Source organism: Mustelus asterias, unplaced genomic scaffold, assembly GCF_964213995.1.
Source record: "Mustelus asterias unplaced genomic scaffold, sMusAst1.hap1.1 HAP1_SCAFFOLD_2322, whole genome shotgun sequence".
Taxonomy (NCBI): Eukaryota; Metazoa; Chordata; class Chondrichthyes; order Carcharhiniformes; family Triakidae; genus Mustelus; species Mustelus asterias.
Window position 1 is genome coordinate 30,944 of NW_027592267.1, and position 22,005 is coordinate 52,948.

Consider the following 22,005-nt stretch of genomic DNA (forward strand, 5'->3'; position numbering starts at 1 on the left):
CACTTACTGAAACATCTAAACCCTGGAATCTGCAACAACCATTCCTGTCCCTGCTCTATCCATGTCTCCGAGACGGCCACAACATCGAAATCCCAGGTACCAACCCATGCTGCAAGCTCACCCACCTTATTCCGGATGCTCCTGGCGTTGAAGTATACACACTTCAAACCACCTTCCTGCCTGCCAGTACACCCCTGCGACTCTGAAACCTCATCCATAACCTCAGTACTCTCAACCTCCTGTACACCGGAGCTACAATTCAGGTATCCACCCCCCTGCTGAATTAGTTTAAACCCTCCTGAAGAGCATTAGCAAATTTCCCCCCCAAGATATTGGTACCCCTCTGGTTCAAGTGCAGACCATCCTGTTTGTGGAGGTCCCACCTACCCCAGAAAGAGCCCCAATTGTCTAGGTATCTGAAACCCTCCCTCCTGCACCATCTTTGTAACCACGTGTTCAACTGCTCTCTCTCCCTATTCCTCTCCTCACTATCACGTGGCATGGGTAACAACCAGAGATAACAACTCTGTTTGTTCTAGCCCTAAGCTTCCACCCTAACTCCCTGAATTTCTGCCTTACATCCCCACCGCTTTTCCTACCTATGTCTTGAGTGCCTATGTGAACCACAACTTGGGGCTGGTCCCCCTCCCCCTTAAGGATTTCGAAAACATGATCCGAGACATCGCGGACTCTGGCTCCTGGGAGGCAACACACCAACCGCGAGTCTCTCTCGTTCCCGCAGAATCTCCTATCTGTCCCTTTAACTATGGAGTCCCCAATGACTAATCCTCTACTCCTCTCCCCCCTTCCCTTCTGAGCAACATGGACAGACACTGAGCCAGTGACCTGTACACCATGGCTTACCCCTGCTAAGTCCCCCCCCCACCCCACCCCCCCACCCCCCCATCCCACCCCCCCATCCCCCCCCCCCACCCCACCCCCCCCATCCCCCCCCCCCACCCCCCCAACAGCATCCAAAAGTGTACTACCCCCAATTTCTACGACATTTTGTGTTTCTCCCCCCACTTGGATGGCTCCCTGTACCTTGGTGCTGTGGTCAGTTTGCTCATCCTCCCTTTCCCTACCCTTCTGAGCTGCCGGGCCGGACTCTGCGCTGGAGGCACGGCTACTGTTGCTTCCCCCAGGTAGGCTGCTCCCCACAACAGTACTTAAACAGGAGTACTGATTTTTGAGGGGCACAGCCACTGGGGTACTCTCTAGTACCTGACCTTTCCCCTTCCCCTTCCTAACCGTGACCCACTTGTCTGTCTCCCGTGGCCCCGGTGTGACCACTTGCCTGTAACTCCTATCTATCACCTCCTCATTCTCCCTAACCAGACGAAGGTCATCGAGCTGCAGCTCCAGTTCCCCAACGCGGTCCCTTAAGAGCTGCAGCTCGACGCACCTGGCGCAGATATGGACGTCCGGGAGGCTAGGAGACTCCAGGACCTCCCACATCAGACACTGAGAACAACAAACTGGCCTCACAATCATAATTCCTCCTTTCTTCCAATGACACAGGAAAAACTGTCTAAACCTACCCCACCTCTGCCTGTTTTACGCCGAAGCCCGATGAGCCGAAGCCCGTCAGCTCTCACTCTGCTTCCCACTCACTCCACTGCCCGCTCAAAAGTGCGGCCTGCTTTTAAACCCTCCAAAAACCTTCCCAGGCTTCTCCTGGGCCTACTTCCTGTTTTGGAAAAAAACCCTCCGATTTTTAACACAAATTTAACTGTTTTCAATGCACTTGTTATGAAATGAAGATAGTTAAGAAAATTGTATGTGTAGGTATTAGGAATAAGCTATAACTTTATATCTTTTATCAGTGGGTTGAAAAGTTGAAACCTGAGTCTAGTTTCATTTCACAATGAAGACAAGCAGGTCTGGAACTGTTTGTATATCTGCATTTTTTATGAAGCTTTACAACACTTAAAATAGTTTCAGGAAGCTAAAAAGCAAAATAGAGGAAAGCTCTGATTTGGCTTAGCAACAGAGGCTCAGAGAGGAAAACCCAAAGAGATTGAACAGCAGTTTTTAGTTCAATTGGTGATTATGCTCCAAGGTGAAGGGAGTAATTTAAACCTTTCTAGGTGGACAGACATACCAGCAAAGTTGCTGAGGAAAATAAGTCTAAGAATCTTAGATGTGTTCCCCTAAAGTTGAAGTAACAGTGAGTGGCAAGTGAGGTCTGGACCTCAAGGGAGATACAAAATTGTCAAGTCTTTTTGTTTATTCATTATGGGGATGTGGGCATCAGCAACTAGGCCAGCATTTATTGCCCGTCTCTAATTGTCCTCGAGAAGGTGGTGGTGAGCTGGTGTCTTGAACCATTGCAGTTTCTGTGGTGTAGGTACACCCAGTGTTGATAGGGAGGGAGTTCCAGGATTTTGACCTAGGATTTTGAATGAACGCCAAATCAGGATGGCGAGTGGCTTGGAGGGGAGCCTCCGGGTGGTGGTGTTCCCATCTATCTGCTGTCCTTGTCCTTCTAGTGGTCGTGGGTTGGAAGGTGCTGCCCAAGGAGCCTTGATGAGTTCGTACAGTGCATCTTGTAGATGGTACATGCTGCAGTCACTCTGTGCCAATGGTGGAGCGAATGAATGTCTACTGGGAGAGGGAACTGCAGGGAGCAGGTCCTAAAGGAAAAGGAGAAAGGTTCCATGAAGACCTTTAAGTCAAAGGATGAGGACAGGAAACATGCAACATATCTTGCTCAGTAAAGTTAAGAGTGAGGAGCAGAGAAGGGATGATACAAAGATTGGAGGTGTAGTGGACAGTGAGGAAGGTTTTCAAAACTTGCAGAGGGATTTGGACCAACTAGAAAAATGGGCTGAAAAATGGCAAATGGAATTTAACGCAGACAAGTGTGAGATATTGCACTTTGGAAGGACAAACCAAAGTAGAACGTACAGGGTAAATGGTAGGACTCTGAAGAGTGCAGTTGAACAGAGGGATCTGGGAATACAGGTACAGAATTCCCTAAAAGCGACGTCACAGGTGGATAGGGTCGTAAAGAGTGCCTTTGGTACATTGGCCTTTATAAATTGGAGTATCGAGTATAAACGTTGGAGTGTTATGGTAAGGTTATATAAGGCATTGGTGAGGCCGAATTTAGAGTATTGTGTACAGTTTTGGTCACCTAGTTACAGGATGGATGTAAATAAGGTTGAAAGAGTGCAGAGAAGGTTCACAAGGATGTTGCCGGGACTTGAGAAGCTGAGTTATAGCGAGAGATTGAATAGGTTGGGACTTTATTCCGTGGAGCGTAGAAGAATGAGGGGAGATTTGATAGAGGTGTATAAGATTTTGATGGGTATAGTTCGAATGCAAGCAGGCTTTTTTCACTGAGGCTAGGGGGGAAAAAAACCAGGGGGCATGGGTTAAGGGTGAAAGGAGAAAAGTTTAAAGGGAATATTAAAAGGGGAGGATAAAGAAACGGATGTCATTGTACACATTGGTGCAAATGACGTAGATAGGAAGAGCAGGGGGATCCTACGAGAGCAATTCAGGGAGTTGGGAAATAGGCTAAAAAGTAGGGCCTCCAGGGTGGCAATCTCTGGGCTGCTCCCAGTGCCTAGGGCCAGTGAGGCTAGGAAAAGGGAGATAGTACAATTGAACGCTTGGCTAAAGGACTGATCCAGGAGGGAGGGCTTCATATTCCTGGATCACTAGGAAGTTTTCAAGAGAGGGGGGCACCTGTACAAGAAGGATGGGTCACAACTAAATTGGAAGGGCACGAATATCCTGGCTGGGAGTTTTGCTAGTGCAGTTCAGGTGGGTTTAAACTAATATGGCAGGGGGGGTGGGGATCAAAAAATTATGTCCACAAGGGTAGAGGCTGGGGACGAGCTTGGGGCCAGGACAAGGCTGGCAAAGAAGAAGAGCACTCTGGGGGAGGATGACCTCACTGGACCTGGAGGTCTGGAGTGCATCTACTACAATGCAAGGAGCGTAGCAGGTAAGACAGACGAACTTAGGGCCTTAATGCTTACAAGGAATTTGGATGTGGTTGCGGTGACAGAGACTTGGTTGAAAGAGGGACAGGACTGGCAGCTGTATATTCCGGGGTACAAGTGTATTAGGCGAGACAGAGGAGAGGCCAAAAGAGGTGGGGGAGTAGCAGTATTAGTTAGACAGCATATTACAGCGGTGCAGAGGGAGGACAATTCAGAGGGGTCGTGTAACGAGTCACTGTGGGTGGAGCACAGAAACAGGAAGGGCGCAGTCACTATGTTGGGGGTATACTACAGGCCCCCCAACATCCCAAGGGAAGTGGAAGAACGGACATGTCAGGAGATAATAGATAGGTGCAGGAAAAATAGGGTTGTTGTAGTGGGAGACTTCAATTTCCCTGGTATAGACTGGAAATCGTGTAGGGCTGGGAGTCTGAATGGGGAGGAATTTGTAAAATGCGTACAGGAAGGTTCTTTGGAACAATATGTTGACAGTCCAACTAGAGAGGGGGCTATATTGGACATAGTGCTGGGGAATGAGCCCGGTCAGGTCTGCAAAGTTTCGGTCGGGGAACATGTGGCAAATAGTGACCACAATTCTGTTAGCTTTAGCATAGTGATGGAAAAGGATGAGTGGTGTCCCAAGGGTAAGGTGTTGGATTGGGGGAAGGCTAACTTTAGTGGGATTAGGCAGAAATTGGCAGCTGTTGATTGGGAGAGGCTGTTTGAGGGTAAATCCACATCTGGCATGTGGGAGTCTTTTAAGGAACAGTTGTTAGGGCTGCAGGATAGGCATGTGCCTGTAAAAAAGGATAGGAAGGGTAGGATTCGAGAACCGTGGATAACCAGGGAAATTGAGGGATTGGTCAAAAAGAAAAGAGAGGCGTACGTTAGGTCCAGGCAGCTAAAAACGGAGGGAGCTCTGGAGGAATACAAAGAAAGTAGGAAAGAACTCAAACGAGGAATTAGAAGGGCAAAAAGGGGTCACAAAATGTCCTTGGCAGACAAGATTAAGGAGAATCCCAAGCATTTTATTCATACATTAGGAACAAAAGGGTTGTCAGGGAAAAAATCGGACTACTCAGGGACAAAAGTGGGGAATTATGCTTAGAGACCAAAGAAGTAGGGGAGATCCTAAATGAATACTTTGCGTCGGTATTCACAAAGGAGAGGGACGTGTTGACTGGGAGTGTCTCGGAGGGGAGTGTTGACCCGTTAGCGAAAATCTCCATTACAAGGGAGGAAGTGTTAGGCTTTTTAGGGAATATAAAGACTGACAAATCCCCAGGGTCTGATGGAATCTATCCAAGGCTGCTCAGGGAGACGAGAGATGAAATCGCTGGGCCTCTGACGCAAACCTTTGTCTTGTCACTGGACATAGGTGAGGTCCCAGAGGATTGGAGGATAGCTAATGTGGTCCCGTTATTTAAGAAGGGTAGGAAGGATAACCCGGGAAATTATAGGCCGGTGAGCTTGACATCCGTGGTAGGGAAGTTGTTGGAGAGGATTCTTAGAGATAGGATGTATGTGCATTTAGAAAGGAATAAACTCATTAACGATAGTCAGCATGGTTTTGTGAGAGGGAGGTCATGCCTCACTAACCTGGTGGAGTTTTTAAAAAAGTGACTAGAATGGTTGATGAGGGAAGGGCCGTGGATGTCTTCTATATGGACTTTAGTAAAGCGTTTGACAAAGTCCCTCATGGTAGGTTGGTGCAAAAGGTTGGATCTCATGGGATAATGGGGGAGGTGGCTAGATGGGTGGAGAACTGGCTTGGTCACAGAAGACAGAGGGTGGTAGTGGAAGGGTCTTTTTCCGGCTGGATGCCTGTGACTAGTGGTGTTCCGCAGGGCTCTGTATTGGGACCTCTGCTGTTTGTGATTTATATAAACGATCTGGAAGGAGGTGTAACTGGGGTGATCAGTAAGTTTGCGGACGACACAAAAATGGCTGGACTTGCAGATAGTGAGGAACATTGTCAGAGGCTACAGAAGGATATAGATAGGCTGGAAATTTGGGCAAAGAAATGGCAGATGAAGTTCAATCCAGATAAATGCGAAGTGATGCATTTTGGTAGAACTAACGTAGGGGGGAGCTATACGATAAATGGTAGAACCATAAAGGGTGTAGATACGCAGAGGGTCCTGGGTGTGCAAGTCCACAGATCCTTGAAGGTGACGTCACAAGTGGAGAAGGTAGTGAATAAGGCATATGGCATGCTTGCCTTTATAGGACGGGACACAGAGTATAAAAGTTGGGGTCTGATGTTGCAGTTGTATAGAAGGTTGGTTCGGCCGCATTTGGAATACTGCGCCCAGTTCTGGTCGCCACACTACTGGAAGGACGTGGAGGCTTTAGAGAGAGTACAGAGGAGGTTTACCAGGATGTTGCCTGGTATGGAAGGGCTTAGTTATGAGGAGAGATTGGGTAAACTGGGGTTGTTCTCACTGGAAAGACGGAGGATGAGGGGTGACCTAATAGAGGTGTATAAAATTATGAAAGGCATAGATAGGGTGAACGGTGGGAAGCTTTTTCCCAGGTCAGTGGTGACGTTCACGAGGGGTCATAGGTTCAAGGTGAGGGGGGGGGGGAGGAAGGTTTAACACGGATATCAGAAGGACGTATTTTACACAGAGGGTGGTGGGGGCCTGGAATGCGCTGCCGGGCAAGGTGGTGGAGGCGGACACACTGGGAACATTTAAGACTTATCTAGATAGCCACATGAACGGAGTGGGAATGGAGGGATACAAAAGAATGGTCTAGTTTGGACCAGGGAGCGGCGCGTGCTTGGAGGGCCGGAGGGCCTGTTCCTGTGCTGTATTGTTTTTTGTTCTCTTTGGAATATTAGGGGGGGGCTTCTTCACGCAGAGAGTGGTGGGAGTGTGGAATGAGCTGCCGGATAAAGTGGTAAATGCTTTTAACATTTAAGAAAAACTTGGATGGATTCATGGATGAGAGGGGTGTGGAGGGATATGGTCCAAGTGCAGGTCAGTGGGACTAGGCAAAAAATGGTTCGGCACAGACAAGAAGGGCCAAAAGGCCTGTTTCTGAGCTGTAATTTTCTATGGTTCTGTGGGCTCCAAGTTAAAAGTGAGAGAGCTGCAGGAAGCAGATTTACAGCAGATTAGGCCTGTGAGGAGCAAGAGATCGAAGGAGCCAAAGGTCTGTAATCCTTACTCTGGGCCTGTGAAGTGGTGGTGTTGTATTGGTATAGCTGAATAACTGAGAGTGTGTGTGAAAGATGAAGCTCGAATGCATGTGGCGATCCAGAACAGAGAAACATCAGAAGGAGAGATCAAAATCCTGCAGTTGGACCCTTGTGGAAAGTGGGCCCTTGTGCAAAGAGAAAAGATTGTTCGGGAAAAGATTCAAAGCGATTACTCTGGGCTTTGAGATTGGAAACCCTTGTGTGAAAGACAGAATTCCAGCTAGACCGGTTGGTTCACAGTGTGACATATGTCGGAGGGGGAGTTGGTTCGAGATACAAAGCATCTGTTTGGGATGTCACTTGGTTTCAGAGTGCGGTGTGTCCGACCACCTATTGGATTACTGGACTGTGTACTTTCTGTGAACATTAAAGTACAAGATAGATTTTGTAACTTGTGTTATCCTTATGAATCTGTATAGGTATAGTTGTGGGTGAAGGAGTAGTGTCATATAGTTCATCTTTTTTATTCAATATATATTTTACTCATTTGTTAAAAGTACATCAGTAGACTCTGTTCACTAGCTTTACTCCACTTGTCTATATAAAAAGTTAGGATCTATCAGACCTAGTTGCCCATTGGGACCTAACTCGCCCAGTAGTAACACTAGCTGGGATTGTAACAGTGCCGAAATTAAGATCAGGGGCGTGAAGAGGAAATTATTAACCAGTTAATAAGGTTTTAGACAGAATACACAACGCCCTGACAGGACCACTATTAAAGAGTTAAAGGATTCCTGAAACAAAGTTAATAAGCTGATGAGACAATACTTTACACATATGTGGATGCAGTAAGAGAATTAAACAAGTAATTTTGGTTTTAAAACATATATTGATAATTTAAATGTATTTTAAGTGTTGTATGAATCATTGCTTACTTCAGACAAAAGCAGATTACTGCAAGGGATGATGGTAAAGGCGAATAGTTCAGAGCCAAAGGCCTGGGAACCTCTGCAGTTAGCAAAATTCATATCAGAAGATTTCTTATGAGAGAACTGATCTCGCAACATTATGAATAGGTCCATTCATTGTCCAGACTCAGGACAAAGACGTGCCTGGATGCAGGAACACGTGTTTATCCAGGTTGGCAATGATCCGGTGGGAGCGTCCATTTTGACCCTTGTAGCCAAGCGTCTAGGGTAACCAGACAACCTAAAAGTGACTTTAGCCAAGATGAGAGTTAGCATCTGGATTAAATGGACGAATGATATATCATTATACTGTATGGTAGAATGCAATTGGCTGAAGTGAATGTCAGAGATTGTTATTGTTACTACATGTAATTGATTTTAAACTAATGCAAGGAAGGAATAATTGAAAAATTGTAAATGATCTATTTTTGATTGTATACATTAGATTCATCGGAGTTTCAGTAAGTGAGAGTGACCATCACCATGGATGAGATTAGTTGTCACACACCAATACTAAGAGCTGCCTTACCAGGGAATCCAGATCTTCTCCCTTGACGCACAAATTAGCATCCATCACATTAAGTCCGACCAGGAGTCCAACAATCACTGCCCCTTCCTCTTCCATCATCACTGCATGGTCCTCGTAAAATTCACTGCAACCAAAGCACAACACCATGACCTACCACCGCTCTTCCCAATTTGCATCACATCACATCTCTACAGTCTGGAGCAGCTTCGGAACAATACTTCACTTTTATCAACTACTGTTAAGATTCCCACAACTGAGTATCAAAGCAAAGGTGATTTAACTGAAGGCGAACCAGAGAGTAGGGCCAGTAAGACTCAGGAAGAGCAGGCAGGGTGTGGCTGCTAATCAGAGAGGGTCTGGTGGACTGAAGTGCATTTATTTCAATGCGAGAAGTGTAACAGGTAAGGCAGATGAACTTAAAGCTTGGATTAGTACTTTGAACTATGACACTGTTGCTTTTACAGAGACTTGGAAGGATGGGATTGGCAGCTTATCATCCCAGGATACAGATGTTTCAGGCGGGATAAAGGGGGATGTAAAAGGGGTGAAGGAGTTGCACTACTGGTTAAGGAGAATATCACAGCTGTGCTGCGGAAGGACACCTCGGAGGGCTCATACAGCGAGACGATATGGGTAGAGCTCAGGAATAGGAAAGGTGTAGTCACAATGTTGGGGGTTTACTATAGGCCACCCAACTGCCAGCGGGAGATTGAGGAACAGATATGTAGACAGACTTTGGCAAGGTGTAAAAGTAATAGGGTTGTTGTGGTGGGAGATTTTAATTTCCCCTATATTGACTGGGACTCACTTAGTGCGAAGGGTGTGGATGGGGCAGAGTTTGTAAGCAGCATCCAGGAGGGCTTCTTGAAACAGTATGTAGATAGTCCAACGAGGGAAGTGGCCATACTGGACCTGGTATTGGGGAATGAGTCCGGCCAGGTAGTCGACGTTTCAGTAGGGGAGCAGTTCGGGAACAGTGACCACAATTCAGTAAGCTTTAAGGTACTGATGGATAAAGATAAGTGTAGTCCTCAAGTTAAGGTCTAAATTGGGGGAAGGCTAATTACAACAATATTAGAAACATAGAAAAACTACAGCACAAACAGGCCCTTCGGCCCACAAGTTGTGCCGAACACATCCCTACCTTCTAGACCTACCTATAACCCTCCATCCTATTAAGCTCCATGTACTCATCCAGGAGTCTCTTAAAAGACCCTATTGAGTTCGCCTCCACCACCACTGACGGCAGCCGATTCCACTCGCCCACCACCCTCTGTGTGAAAAACTAGGCAGGAACTGAAGAATGTAGATTGGGGGCAGATGTTTGAGGGCGAATCAACATCTGGCATGTGGGAGGCCTACAAGTGTAAGTTGATAGGGATTCAGGACCGGCACATTCCTGTAAGGATGAAGGATAAGTATGGCAAGTTTTGGGAACCTTGGATAACGAGAGATATTGTGAGCCTAGTCAAAGAGAAAAAGGAAGCATTTGTCAAGGCTAGGAGGCTGGGAACAGGTGAAGCAAGTGTGGAATACAAGGAAAGTAGAAAGAAACTTAAGCAAGAAGTAAGAAGGGCCAGCAGGATTAAGGAAAATTCCAAGGCCTTTTATACATATATAAAGAGCAAGAGGGTAGCCAGGGAGAGGTTTGGCCCATTCAAGGACAGGGGAGGGAATCTATGTGTGGAGCCAGAGGAAATGGGTGAGGTATTAAATGAGTACCTTGTGTCAGTATTCACCAAAGAGTAGGACTTGGTGGATGATGAGTCTGGGAAAGGGTGTGTAGATAGTTTGAGTCACGTTGAGATCAAAAAGGAGGTGGTATTGGGGTTCTTGAGAAACATTAAGGTAGACAAGTCCCCAGGGCCTGATGGGATATACCCCAGAATACTGAGAGAGGCAAGGGAGGAAATTGCTGGGGCCTTGAGAAAAATCTTTGTATCCTCACTGGCTACAGGGGAGGTCCCAGAGGATTGGAGAGCAGCCAATGTTGTTCCTTTGTTTAAGAAAAGTAGCAAGGAATAATCCAGGTAATTACAGATAAGCAAAGGGATCTGGGTGTACAGGTACACAGGTCACAGAAGTGGCAACACAGGTGGAGAAGGTAGTCAAGAAGGCATACGGCTTGCTTGCCTTCATCGGCCGGGGCATTGAGTTTAAAAATTAGCAAGTCATGTTGCAGCTTTATAGAACCTTAGTTTGGCCGCACTTGTTATATAGTGTTCAATTCTGGTTGCCACACTACCAGAAGGATATGGAGACTTTGGAGAGGGTACAGAAAAGATTTACCATGATGTTGCCTGGTATGGAGGGCATTAGCTATGAGAGGTTGGAGAAACTTGGTTTGTTCTCACTGGAGCGACGGAGGTTGAAGGATGACCTGATAGAAGTCTGTAAGATTGAGGGGCATGGACAGAGTGGATAGTCAGAAGCTTTTTCCCAGGGTGGAAGAGTCGATTACTAGGGGGCACAGGTTTAAGGTGCGAGGGGCAAAGTTTAAAGGAGATGTACGAGGTAAGTTTTTTTACACAGAGGGTGGGTGCCTGGAACTCGCTGTCGGGGGAGGTAGTGGAAGCAGATACGGTAGTGACTTTCAAGGGGCGTCTTGACAAAGACATAAATAGGATGGAAATAGAGGGATATGGTCCCTGGAAGGGTAGGGGGCTTTAGCTCAGTCGGGCAACATGGTCGGTGCAGGCTTGGAGGGTCGAAGGGCCTGTTCCTGTGCCGTAATTTTCTTTGTTTCTTTGTTCTAACTGTTCTCTCTCTCTCTCGAATGCAGTACCTTGCTGGAGTGTGCTTGCTGTCAGTTCTCTGCTACTTCCCTCAGTGCTATTCTCCGCCTGCAAGACCAGGCAATGCAACCCTGCAGGTGCTCCACCACAGATACCACCACCACTCAGCCCTTCCTTTTCCTCACCCATAACAACCACATTCTCAATCTGTCCAAGATTGTGGCTCCTTATCTCATCCCTGGCTACCACAGGGGTCAGTTATCTCTGCACCGTGTAGGCCTGGAAGCTGGACCCACCCAGTCAGCAGAGAATGCAAACACTGATCTGAAAATGACCCTCAATGGGGCCAGTAGGATGAGTGGTGTTAAATTAGACAGCCAGGTTCAAGGAAATCCAAGCTTCATTAATCATAGTTACAGGTGAAAAAAAAAGATTTCTCCTGGGTCACACAATGATAAATCCAGTGAAGAATATAGTCTGTGGCTACATAATGAACAGTGACGAGTAAAGCTCTGCCATATGGGCAGCACGGTAGCACAGTGGTTAGCACTGCTGCTTCACAGCTCCAGGACTCTAGGTTCGAATCCCGGCTCGGGTCGCTGTCTGTGTGGAGTTTGCCCATTCTCCTTGTGTCTGCGCGGGTTTCCTCCGGGTGCTCCGGTTTCCTCCCACAGTCCAAAGATGTGCGGGCTAGGTTGATTGGCCATTCTAAATTGCCCCTTAGTATCCCGGGATGCATAGGTTAGAGGGGTTAGTGGGTAAATATGTAGGGATATGTGGATAGGGCCTCGGTGGGATTGTGGTTGGTGCAGACTCGATGGGCCGAATGGCCTCTTTCTGCACTGTAGGATTCTATGATTCCACAGGCGGGCCAACTCCCTCAGACAGGGGGACAAGGGGCAGGAAGATCGTGTGCACGAATGTCTCTCGGAGATTCACTGACCTCACTGAACTGCCAACATGACTTGCTCAGCTTTGCAACTTCTAACCAGAGATCAGTGCCTCCCATGGTGCTAAAGAGGCCAGCAAAGGGGAGGGGTAGTCAGTCCACATAGAGAGAGATCCTTACAATTCTCTCATCACATGAGACAAGACAAACAAGGGAAAGAGAAGCACCTGAACAGATCCCTCCTGAGGATAATGCATCGCAGATAATCCGCCAGCTTCTTCTGCATCATGGCAAGCCGTAACCAGGCACGGGCTCGGCCCAGAGGGGTCCTGCATAGGAAAAGAAGTCACAAGTGTTAGCTACATTAGCTCTTTATCCTTATCCTTCTCCAAGAAAGAAAGGGGCATTTGTGGAATAAAGACATGCCTTTCAACTCACCTGGGTGGATTTAATGATTCAGTGAAGGTAGTGGGTGCTTTACTCTTAACCTTGCAGCTGTCCTGGGAGCATTTGATGGGGGATAACGTAGATATCCGGGGGGATGGTTAGGTCACCCTGTATCTAACCCTGTGCTGTACCTGTCCTGGGAGTGTTTGATGGGGACAGTGTAGAGGGAGCTTTACCCTGTATCTAACCCCTTGCAGTACCCTCTCTGGGAGCGTTTGATGGCGACAGTGCAGGAGGGTGGCACAGTGGCTAGCACTGCTGCCTCACAGCGCCATAGGCCTGGGATCAATTCCAACTTTGGGTGACTGCCTGTGTGGAGTTTGCTCCAAGTGCTCCAGATTCCTCCCACTCCAAAAATGGTTAGGGGAATCGGCCATACAAACGAGCCTGTTGTGGGGATAGGGCAGATGGGAGGGCCTGGGCAGAATGTTCTTTCAGAGAGTGGATGCAGACTTGATGGGCCGAATGGCCTCTTTCTGCACTGTAGGGATTCTAACTGCTTCTTGCCGCACGGCTGCTGCTCGATTCCAGCACCTTTCCATTTTTTTTCCAAACAGGTAAAATGTGTCTTTAGCACTCCTGGCCTGGATTCAGCTTATCGTAATTCAATATTCCCATAAGAACAAAGTTTCTTCCCTTTAACACCATTTCTCCAATGATCCAACATTCTCAGTCCATTGAGCGATTCCCTGCCCCTCCACTCTGCTGAGGCACATCTCTCTTATCAGCTGTGTTTGTCTAGCCCACTCATCTGCTTCCATCCCGGGAATCATAGCTTCAAAATAAGCAACCCACTGGCCCCTGGATGGGCAGGCACCTGTTAAAGATTCAGCACCAGCCTCCAAACTAGGGAAAAAGGCAACATCATCCAGAGAACGCCTGGTCACTGTGGGTACGTCATACTCCTGAACGGAAATCAGCAAAATCAAAATCACCCGAGATAAATCCTAGTCCACAGGAGATGATAGTGAAAAGCTTAATCACAAAGAGCTCGAGTGTGATGTGGGAAACAGAACTTGACGTGAGGTAGGACACAGAGTTTCGGATGAACTCAAAACGATGGAGTGGGAGACTGGTCAGGAGACAGTTGGAATAATCATGTCCAGTAGAGATGAAGGTTTTAGCAAGATTTGGGCTGGGGGAGGTGCAGACACAATCGAACCTCTCATCAAATGCAGAATTCTCACATGTGAGAGACTGACCCTCTATAACTGAGGTACCTTGAAGTTTGAGTACTGCACTGAAACAAAACTCACATTTCTAAAGTGCCAGATGTTCCAAAGAGCTTTACAGCCAACAATGTACTTCTGAAACGTAGACACTGCTGTAATATAGGAAATGTAGCAGCCAATAATCGCACAGCAAGAGCCCACAAACAGTGATGCAATAACGATCAGATTGTTTGATGTTGATTGAGGGATAAGCATTGGCCAAGACACCAGGAATAACATTGCTCATCTTCAAATGATGCCACTAAATGTCCTCACTACCCCCCATTGTATCAAAAACAGACAAGCCATTTCTGATCACTTCCTTGTATCACTCTCCAACCATACCCCCTTCCTTCCCCCAGCGTTACTTTCGTGTGTCCACCCCTCTCTTCCAAATCACTTATAACAGTATTTTCAACCTTTTCAAAGAAATTTCTATCAATCTGCTCAATCACACCCTCAATTGGAGGTTAGCGAATGTTGTCCCATTGTTTAAGAAGGGGAACAGAGACTTCCCCGGGAATTATAGACCGGTGAGTCTCACTTCTGTTGTCGGCAAGATGTTGGAAAAAATTATAAGGGATAGGATTTATAGTTATTTGGAGAGTAATGAATTGATAGGTGATAGTCAGCATGGTTTTGTGGCAGGTAGGTCGTGCCTTACTAACCTTATTGAGTTTTTTGAGAAAGTGACCAAGGAGGTGGATGGGGGCAAGGCAGTGGACGTGGTATATATGGATTTTAGTAAGGCGTTTGATAAGGTTCACCATGGTAGGCTTCTGCAGAAAATGCAGATGTATGGGATTGGGGGTGATCTAGGAAATTGGATCAGGAATTGGCTAGCGGATAGGAAACAGAGGGTGGTGGTTGATAGTAAATATTCATCATGGAGTGCGGTTACAAGTGGTGTACCTCAGGGATCTGTTTTGGGGCCACTGCTGTTTGTAATATTTATTAATGATCTGGATGAGGGTATAGTTGGGTGGATTAGCAAATTTGCTGATGACACCAAAGTTGGTGGTGTGGTAGACAGTGAGGAAGGGTGTCGTAGTTTGCAGGAAGACTTAGACAGGTTGCAAAGTTGGGCCGAGAGGTGGCGGATGGAGTTTAATGTGGAGAAGTGTGAGGTAATTCACTTTGGTAGGAATAACAGATGTGTTGAGTATAGGGCTAACGGGAGGACTTTGAATAGTGTGGAGGAGCAGAGGGATCTAGGTGTATGTGTGCATAGATCCCTGAAAGTTGGGAATCAAGTAGATAAGGTTGTTAAGAAGGCTTATGGTGTCTTGGCGTTTATTGGTAGGGGGATTGAATTTAGGAGTCGTAGCGTTATGTTGCAACTGTACACAACTCTGGTGCGGCCGCACTTGGAGTACTGTGTGCAGTTCTGGTCCCCACATTACAGGAAGGATGTGGAGGCTTTGGAGAGGGTGCAGAGGAGGTTTACCAGGATGTTGCCTGGTATGGAGGGGAGATCCTATGAGGAGAGGCTGAGGGATTTGGGATTGTTTTAGCTGGAAAGGCGGCGGCTAAGAGGGGATCTTATTGAAACATATAAGATGATTAGAGGTTTAGATAGGGTGGATAGTGATAGCCTTTTTCCTCTGATGGAGAAATCCAGCACGAGGGGGCATGGCTTTAAATTAAGGGGGGGTAGTTATAGAACCGATGTCAGGGGTAGGTTCTTTACCCAGAGGGTGGTGAGGGATTGGAATGCCCTGCCAGCATCAGTAGTAAATGCGCCTAGTTTGGGGGCGTTTAAGAGATCCGTAGATAGGTTCATGGACGAAAAGAAATTGGTTTAGGTTGGAGGGTCACAGTTTTTTTTTAACTGGTCGGTGCAGCATCGTGGGCCGAAGGGCCTGTTCTGCGCTGTAATGTTCTATGTTCTATGTTCTATGTTCAACTCTACTTCTGATGGCAATTAAACCATTAGTGTCCCGACTACAGTCTTAATCACTGTCCCCTTCAAACGAAGGGGCACAGACTAGAATGCTATGGAAGACAACCGGTTTAAACATTCATCCCCAGGACCACCTAGTGTATTCTTGGGTCCCTGTTGACCTCTGCCAGGACTGCTTACTATTCCAGGATCATCCAGTTTATATTCTGCATTACAAATGCCCTCGTCCATCTTCACCTCCAACAAGTGCAAGAACTTAAACTTTGTCACCAAGGTGCTGCCCTCGGAGCTGACTCTGCTGCTTCCCTAGTTTCCTAGCCCATTGGACCAACCTTTCAGCTAGAGTCATCTCATTCCCCAGCCATGAACTCACATCTTTCTCTAACTCTGTCATATTACCCCCATGACTTTTCCAAGCACTTCATGTCCTCGAGGTCCATCACCTACACCACTGAGCCCAAACCCACCAAGCTGCGAACCACCCAACATTCCCCCCTACCCTTGACAATTCAGACATTGCAAATGACCACCCAATCGACAGAGTTTTGCTTTCCGAAGCTCTTGAGCAAGCCTCTCTTTCCTGAAGCTCTCTGCTTGAATCCCACAAACATAATTTCAACCAGAACCTGCTTTTAGTCATCGCTACTGCTGCTCCATTGTTCCCCCTGGAGTCTCCCAAAAACCTATCCATATCCCCCCCATTTCTCATTTCCATGTTATTCTTTACTGACGTCACATCAGGTTGCACCTGCACACTGATAGCACTCAGCTCCACCTCACCACTATCTCTCCATTCTATAACACACAGCTCCACCTCACCACTATCTCTCCATCCTATAACACAGCTCCACCTCACCACTATCTCTCCATTCCATTACACTCAGCTCCACCTCATCACGATCTCTCCATCCTATAACACTCAGCTCCACCTCACCACTATCTCTCCATCCGATAACACTCAGCTCCACCTCACCACTATCTCTCCATTCCATTACACACAGCTCCACCTCACCACTATCTCTCCATTCCATTACACTCAGCTCCACCTCACCACTATCTCTCCATTATATAACACTCAGCTCCACCTCATCACGATCTCTCCATCCTATAACACTCAGCTCCATCTCACCACTATCTCTCCATCCTATAACACTCAGCTCCACCTCACCACTATCTCCATCCAATGACACACAGCTCCACCTCACCACTATCTCTCCATCCTATAACACAGCTCCACCTCACCACCATCTCTCCATCCGATAACACACAGCTCCATCTCACCACTATCTCTCCATTCTATAACACAGCTCCACCTCACCACCATCTCTCCATCCGATAACACACAGCTCCACCTCACCACTATCTCTCCATCCTATAACACAGCTCCACCTCACCACCATCTCTCCATCCGATAACACACAGCTCCACCTCACCACTATCTCTCCATCCTATAACACAGCTCCACCTCACCACTATCTCTCCATTCTATAACACACAGCTCCACCTCACCACTATCTCTCCATCCTATAACACACAGCTCCACCTCACCACTATCTCTCCATTCTATAACACAGCTCCACCTCACCACTATCTCTCCATCCAATAACACACAGCTCCACCTCACCACTATCTCTCCATTCTATAACACACAGCTCCACCTCACCACTATCTCTCCATCCTATAACACAGCTCCACCTCACCACTATCTCTCCATCCAATAACACACAGCTCCACATCAACACTTTCTCTCCATCCTATAACACAGCTCCACCTCACCACTATCTCTCCATCCAATAACACACAGCTCCACCTCACCACTATCTCTTCATCCTATAACACACAGCTCCACCTCACCACTTTCTCTCCATCCTATAACACAGCTCCACCTCACCACTATCTCTCCATTCTATAACACACAGCTCCACCTCACCACTATCTCTCCATTCCATTACACACAGCTCCACCTCACCACTATCTCTCCATTCTATAACACACAGCTCCACCTCACCACTATCTCTCCATTCCATTACACACAGCTCCATCTCACCACTATCTCTCCATTCTATAACACAGCTCCACCTCACCACTATCTCTCCATCCTATAACACAGCTCCACCTCACCACTATCTCTCCATCCAATAACACACAGCTCCACCTCACCACTATCTCTCCATCCTATAACACAGCTCCACCTCACCACTATCTCTCCATCCTATAACACAGCTCCACCTCACCACTATCTCTCCATTCTATAACACACAGCTCCACCTCACCACTATCTCTCCATCCAATAACACACAGCTCCACATCAACACTTTCTCTCCATCCTATAACACAGCTCCACCTCACCACTATCTCTCCATCCAATAACACACAGCTCCACCTCACCACTATCTCTCCATTCTATAACACACAGCTCCACCTCACCACTATCTCTCCATCCTATAACACAGCTCCACCTCACCACTATCTCTCCATCCAATAACACACAGCTCCACATCAACACTTTCTCTCCATCCTATAACACAGCTCCACCTCACCACTATCTCTCCATCCAATAACACACAGCTCCACCTCACCACTATCTCTTCATCCTATAACACACAGCTCCACCTCACCACTTTCTCTCCATCCTATAACACAGCTCCAACTCACCACTATCTCTCCATTCTATAACACACAGCTCCAACTCACCACTATCTCTCCATTCTATAACACACAGCTCCACCTCACCACTATCTCTTCATCCGATAACACTCAGCTCCACCTCACCACTATCTCTCCATCCGATAACACAGCTCCACCTCACCACTATCTCTCCATCCAATAACACACAGTTCCACCTCACCACTATCTCTCCATCCGATAACACAGCTCCACCTCACCACTATCTCTCCATCCGATAACACAGCTCCACCTCATCACGATCTCTCCATTCGATAACACAGCTCCACCTCACCACTATCTCTCCATCCAATAACACACAGTTCCACCTCACCACTATCTCTCCATCCTGACACACAGCTCCACCTCACCACTATCTCTCCATCCAATAACACACAGCTCCACCTCACCACTATCTCTTCATCCTATAACACTCAGCTCCACCTCACCACTTTCTCTCCATCCTATAACACAGCTCCAACTCACCACTATCTCTCCATTCTATAACACACAGCTCCACCTCACCACTATCTCTCCATCCGATAACACAGTTCCACCTCACCACTATCTCTCCATCCTGACACTCAGCTCCACCTCACCACTATCTCTCCATCCAATAACACACAGCTCCACCTCACCACTATCTCTCCATCCTATAACACAGCTCCACCTCACCACTATCTCTCCATCCTGACACACAGCTCCACCTCACCACTATCTCTCCATCCTATAACACAGCTCCACCTCACCACTATCTCTCCATCCTATAACACAGCTCCACCTCACCACTCTCTCTCCATCCAATAACACACAGCTCCACCTCACCACTATCTCTCCATCCTATAACACAGCTCCACCTCACCACTATCTCTCCATCCTATAACACAGCTCCACCTCACCACTATCTCTCCATCCTATAACACAGCTCCACCTCACCACTATCTCTTCATCCGATAACACTCAGCTCCACCTCACCACTATCTCTCCATCCTATAACACAGCTCCACCTCACCACTATCTCTCCATCCTATAACACTCGGCTCCACCTCACTACTATCTCTTCATCCTATAACACAGCTCCACGTCACCACTATCTCTCCATCCTGACACACAGCTCCACCTCACCACTATCTCTCCATCCAATAACACACAGCTCCACCTCACCACCATCTCTCCATTCCTTCTCTTCTTGAACAACATGCAGTCTTGGATCACCAAACATTTCCTCCAATTAATTATTGGGAATATTGAAATGAGACTTTGTTTCCCGCCATAAATCTCATTCTCAAGCTCCCGAGTCCGTCCTTCTCTCTCTCCAAGAGGGAAGCTTAAAATCCCTACAGTGCAGAAGGAAGCCATTCGGCCATTGAGTCTGCACCAACTCTGCATCTTACCCAGGCCTAGCCTCCACCCTACCCCCACGCATTTTACCCCAGGTAATCCACCTAACTAGACATCTTGAGACACTAAGGGACAATTTATCATGGCCAATCTACTACACCTACACATCTTTGGACTTGTATTTGACCCCGAGATGAGCTTGGGACCATGGATTACTGATCACACATGAACCCACCTATTTCTAGCTCCATAATATCATCCAAATCCGCCCTGCCTCAACTCAGCTACTACTGAAAGCCTCACCTAGGCCTCAGTTAACTCTTGACTTGACTGTTCCATTGCTCTCTCGATTGGCCTCCATACTTCCACCCTCCATCAATTTCAACCCATGCAGAACTTCTAACCCGTACCAAGTCCCATTTACCCTTCATACAGGTGCTCACTGATCAACCTTTGTCTCCTGGACTAGCAATGTCCATTGTGTCTTTGCCAAAAAAAAACCTGTTCAATCTAATCCTTTTTCCCAGTTCCTGGTCTGTAGTCCTGTGAATTATGGCACAGGTGCATATCCAAAGTGAGGGTTTCTGCCACTATCGCCCTTTTAGACCCCACCATACAGTGAAAAGAAAATCTCAACTCCCCTCTATTCTTTCTGCCAATTACTTGAAATCCATTATTGATTATAGATTATTGACCTCTGCTGTTCTCAATTAAATCTCCCTTCAGCCTCCTCTGTTCCAAAGAAAACAAACCTACCCAATCTTCCCTCATAACCATATTTCTCCAGGTAACCTCCTCAATCTCCTATGTACTTTCTCTGGTGCAATCACATCCTTCTTACGATGCTGTGGCCAACAGTGAACACAGTACTCCAGCTACAGTTTGTTGGATATAGTTCTAGCATAATCTTCATGCCAATAAAAATATCCCATATGCCTCAATGACCTTATCTACCTGTCCTGCTGCCTTCAGGAATCTGTAGACATACACCACAAGATCCCTCTGTTCCTTTACACGGCTCAGTATTCTACCGTTTATTGCGTATTCCCTCCCCCGTATCACCTCATACCTCTCTGGATTGAATTCCATTTTTCTGCCCACCCGACCAGCCCATTGATATCCTCCCGCAGTTTACAGCTTCCTTCCTTATTATCAAATAGACAGACATAAATTTCTTAATCAATCATCACTCCTAAGTCAAAATGGTTGATAAATCCAGAAACAATAGCCACCCGGTACTGAACCCACTGGCAACCTGAGCTTCCGAGGTTTAATCATTTTAACATTGATAGCAGTGCCGTCAGTTATGTCGGCCCCAAGTGTTGACATTCCTTCCCTAAACCTCTCCTCTTCTCTCCTTCAAGCCTAACTTTTTACTTAAGCTTTGGTCACCTGCCCTAATGTCTCACTTAGCTAAGTGGCAAATTCTATTTGATTATACACCTTGGGACATCACCATGTTAGAGGTGCTACATAAATGCAACTTGTGGGCAGCACAGTTGTTGGTGCTGCTGTCTCACAGCGCCAGGGACCTGGGTTCAATTCTGGCCTTGGGTGACTGTGTGTGGAGTTTGCACATTCTTCCCGTGTCTGCGTGGGTTTCCTCCGGGTGCTCAGGTTTCCTCCCACAGTCCAAAGATGTGCAGGTTAGGTGGATTGGTCATGGCAAATGTGTGAGGATGCGGGGAGAGGGCTTGGGTAAGATGCTCTGTCGGAGAGTCAGTGCAGACTGGATGAGCTGAATGGCCTCTTCTGCACGGTAGGGATTCTATGGTTCCATGATGATTCTAACTTGTTGCAGCAAATGTTTCTCCCTGATGCAAAGCAGACTCATCAAGTACCTCTATCCCATACCACACTGGAAGACACCTTCAATGTCCCACTAGAGGAGAACTAGAGGGCCAACCAGTCAATTTCCAGCATCACCTTCCTCCACCTTGCTGAAAGGAAGTTCTCTTGCCCTGAGCAATTTCTCCTTTTGAATCCAGTCCCTCATTACAATGGGAAGTCATATTAATTCTAGCTGTGCCTGACTTTCCATGGGATATGTGGAACATTACTTGTTCCAATCCCTCTCAGGTCCATTCCCTTTCCACCTTTTTCCAATATATGGATGACACTGCTTCCTACCCGAGTGAAATGGGTAGTTTCATCAACTTTGTTGCAAATTTCCACTGTTCCCTCAGCTTCACATGATCCATCTCTAACTTTTCCCAT

At 47.0% G+C, this 22,005-nt stretch overlaps 1 protein-coding gene across 1 annotated transcript in view; it reads right to left on the bottom strand.

Moving 5' to 3' along the window:
• Positions 1-22,005, bottom strand: part of LOC144489578 (RUN and FYVE domain-containing protein 2-like) — a gene marked incomplete at its 3' end in the record, with an annotated part of 42,498 nt that overhangs the window by 17,616 nt on the left and 2,877 nt on the right. The window contains exons 3-4 of the mRNA XM_078207436.1: positions 12,450-12,551; positions 8,599-8,722 (exon numbers count right to left, since the gene is read on the bottom strand). Of these exons, the coding sequence (XP_078063562.1) occupies positions 8,599-8,722; positions 12,450-12,551 (226 nt within the window). The remainder of the gene's footprint in view (positions 1-8,598; positions 8,723-12,449; positions 12,552-22,005) is intronic.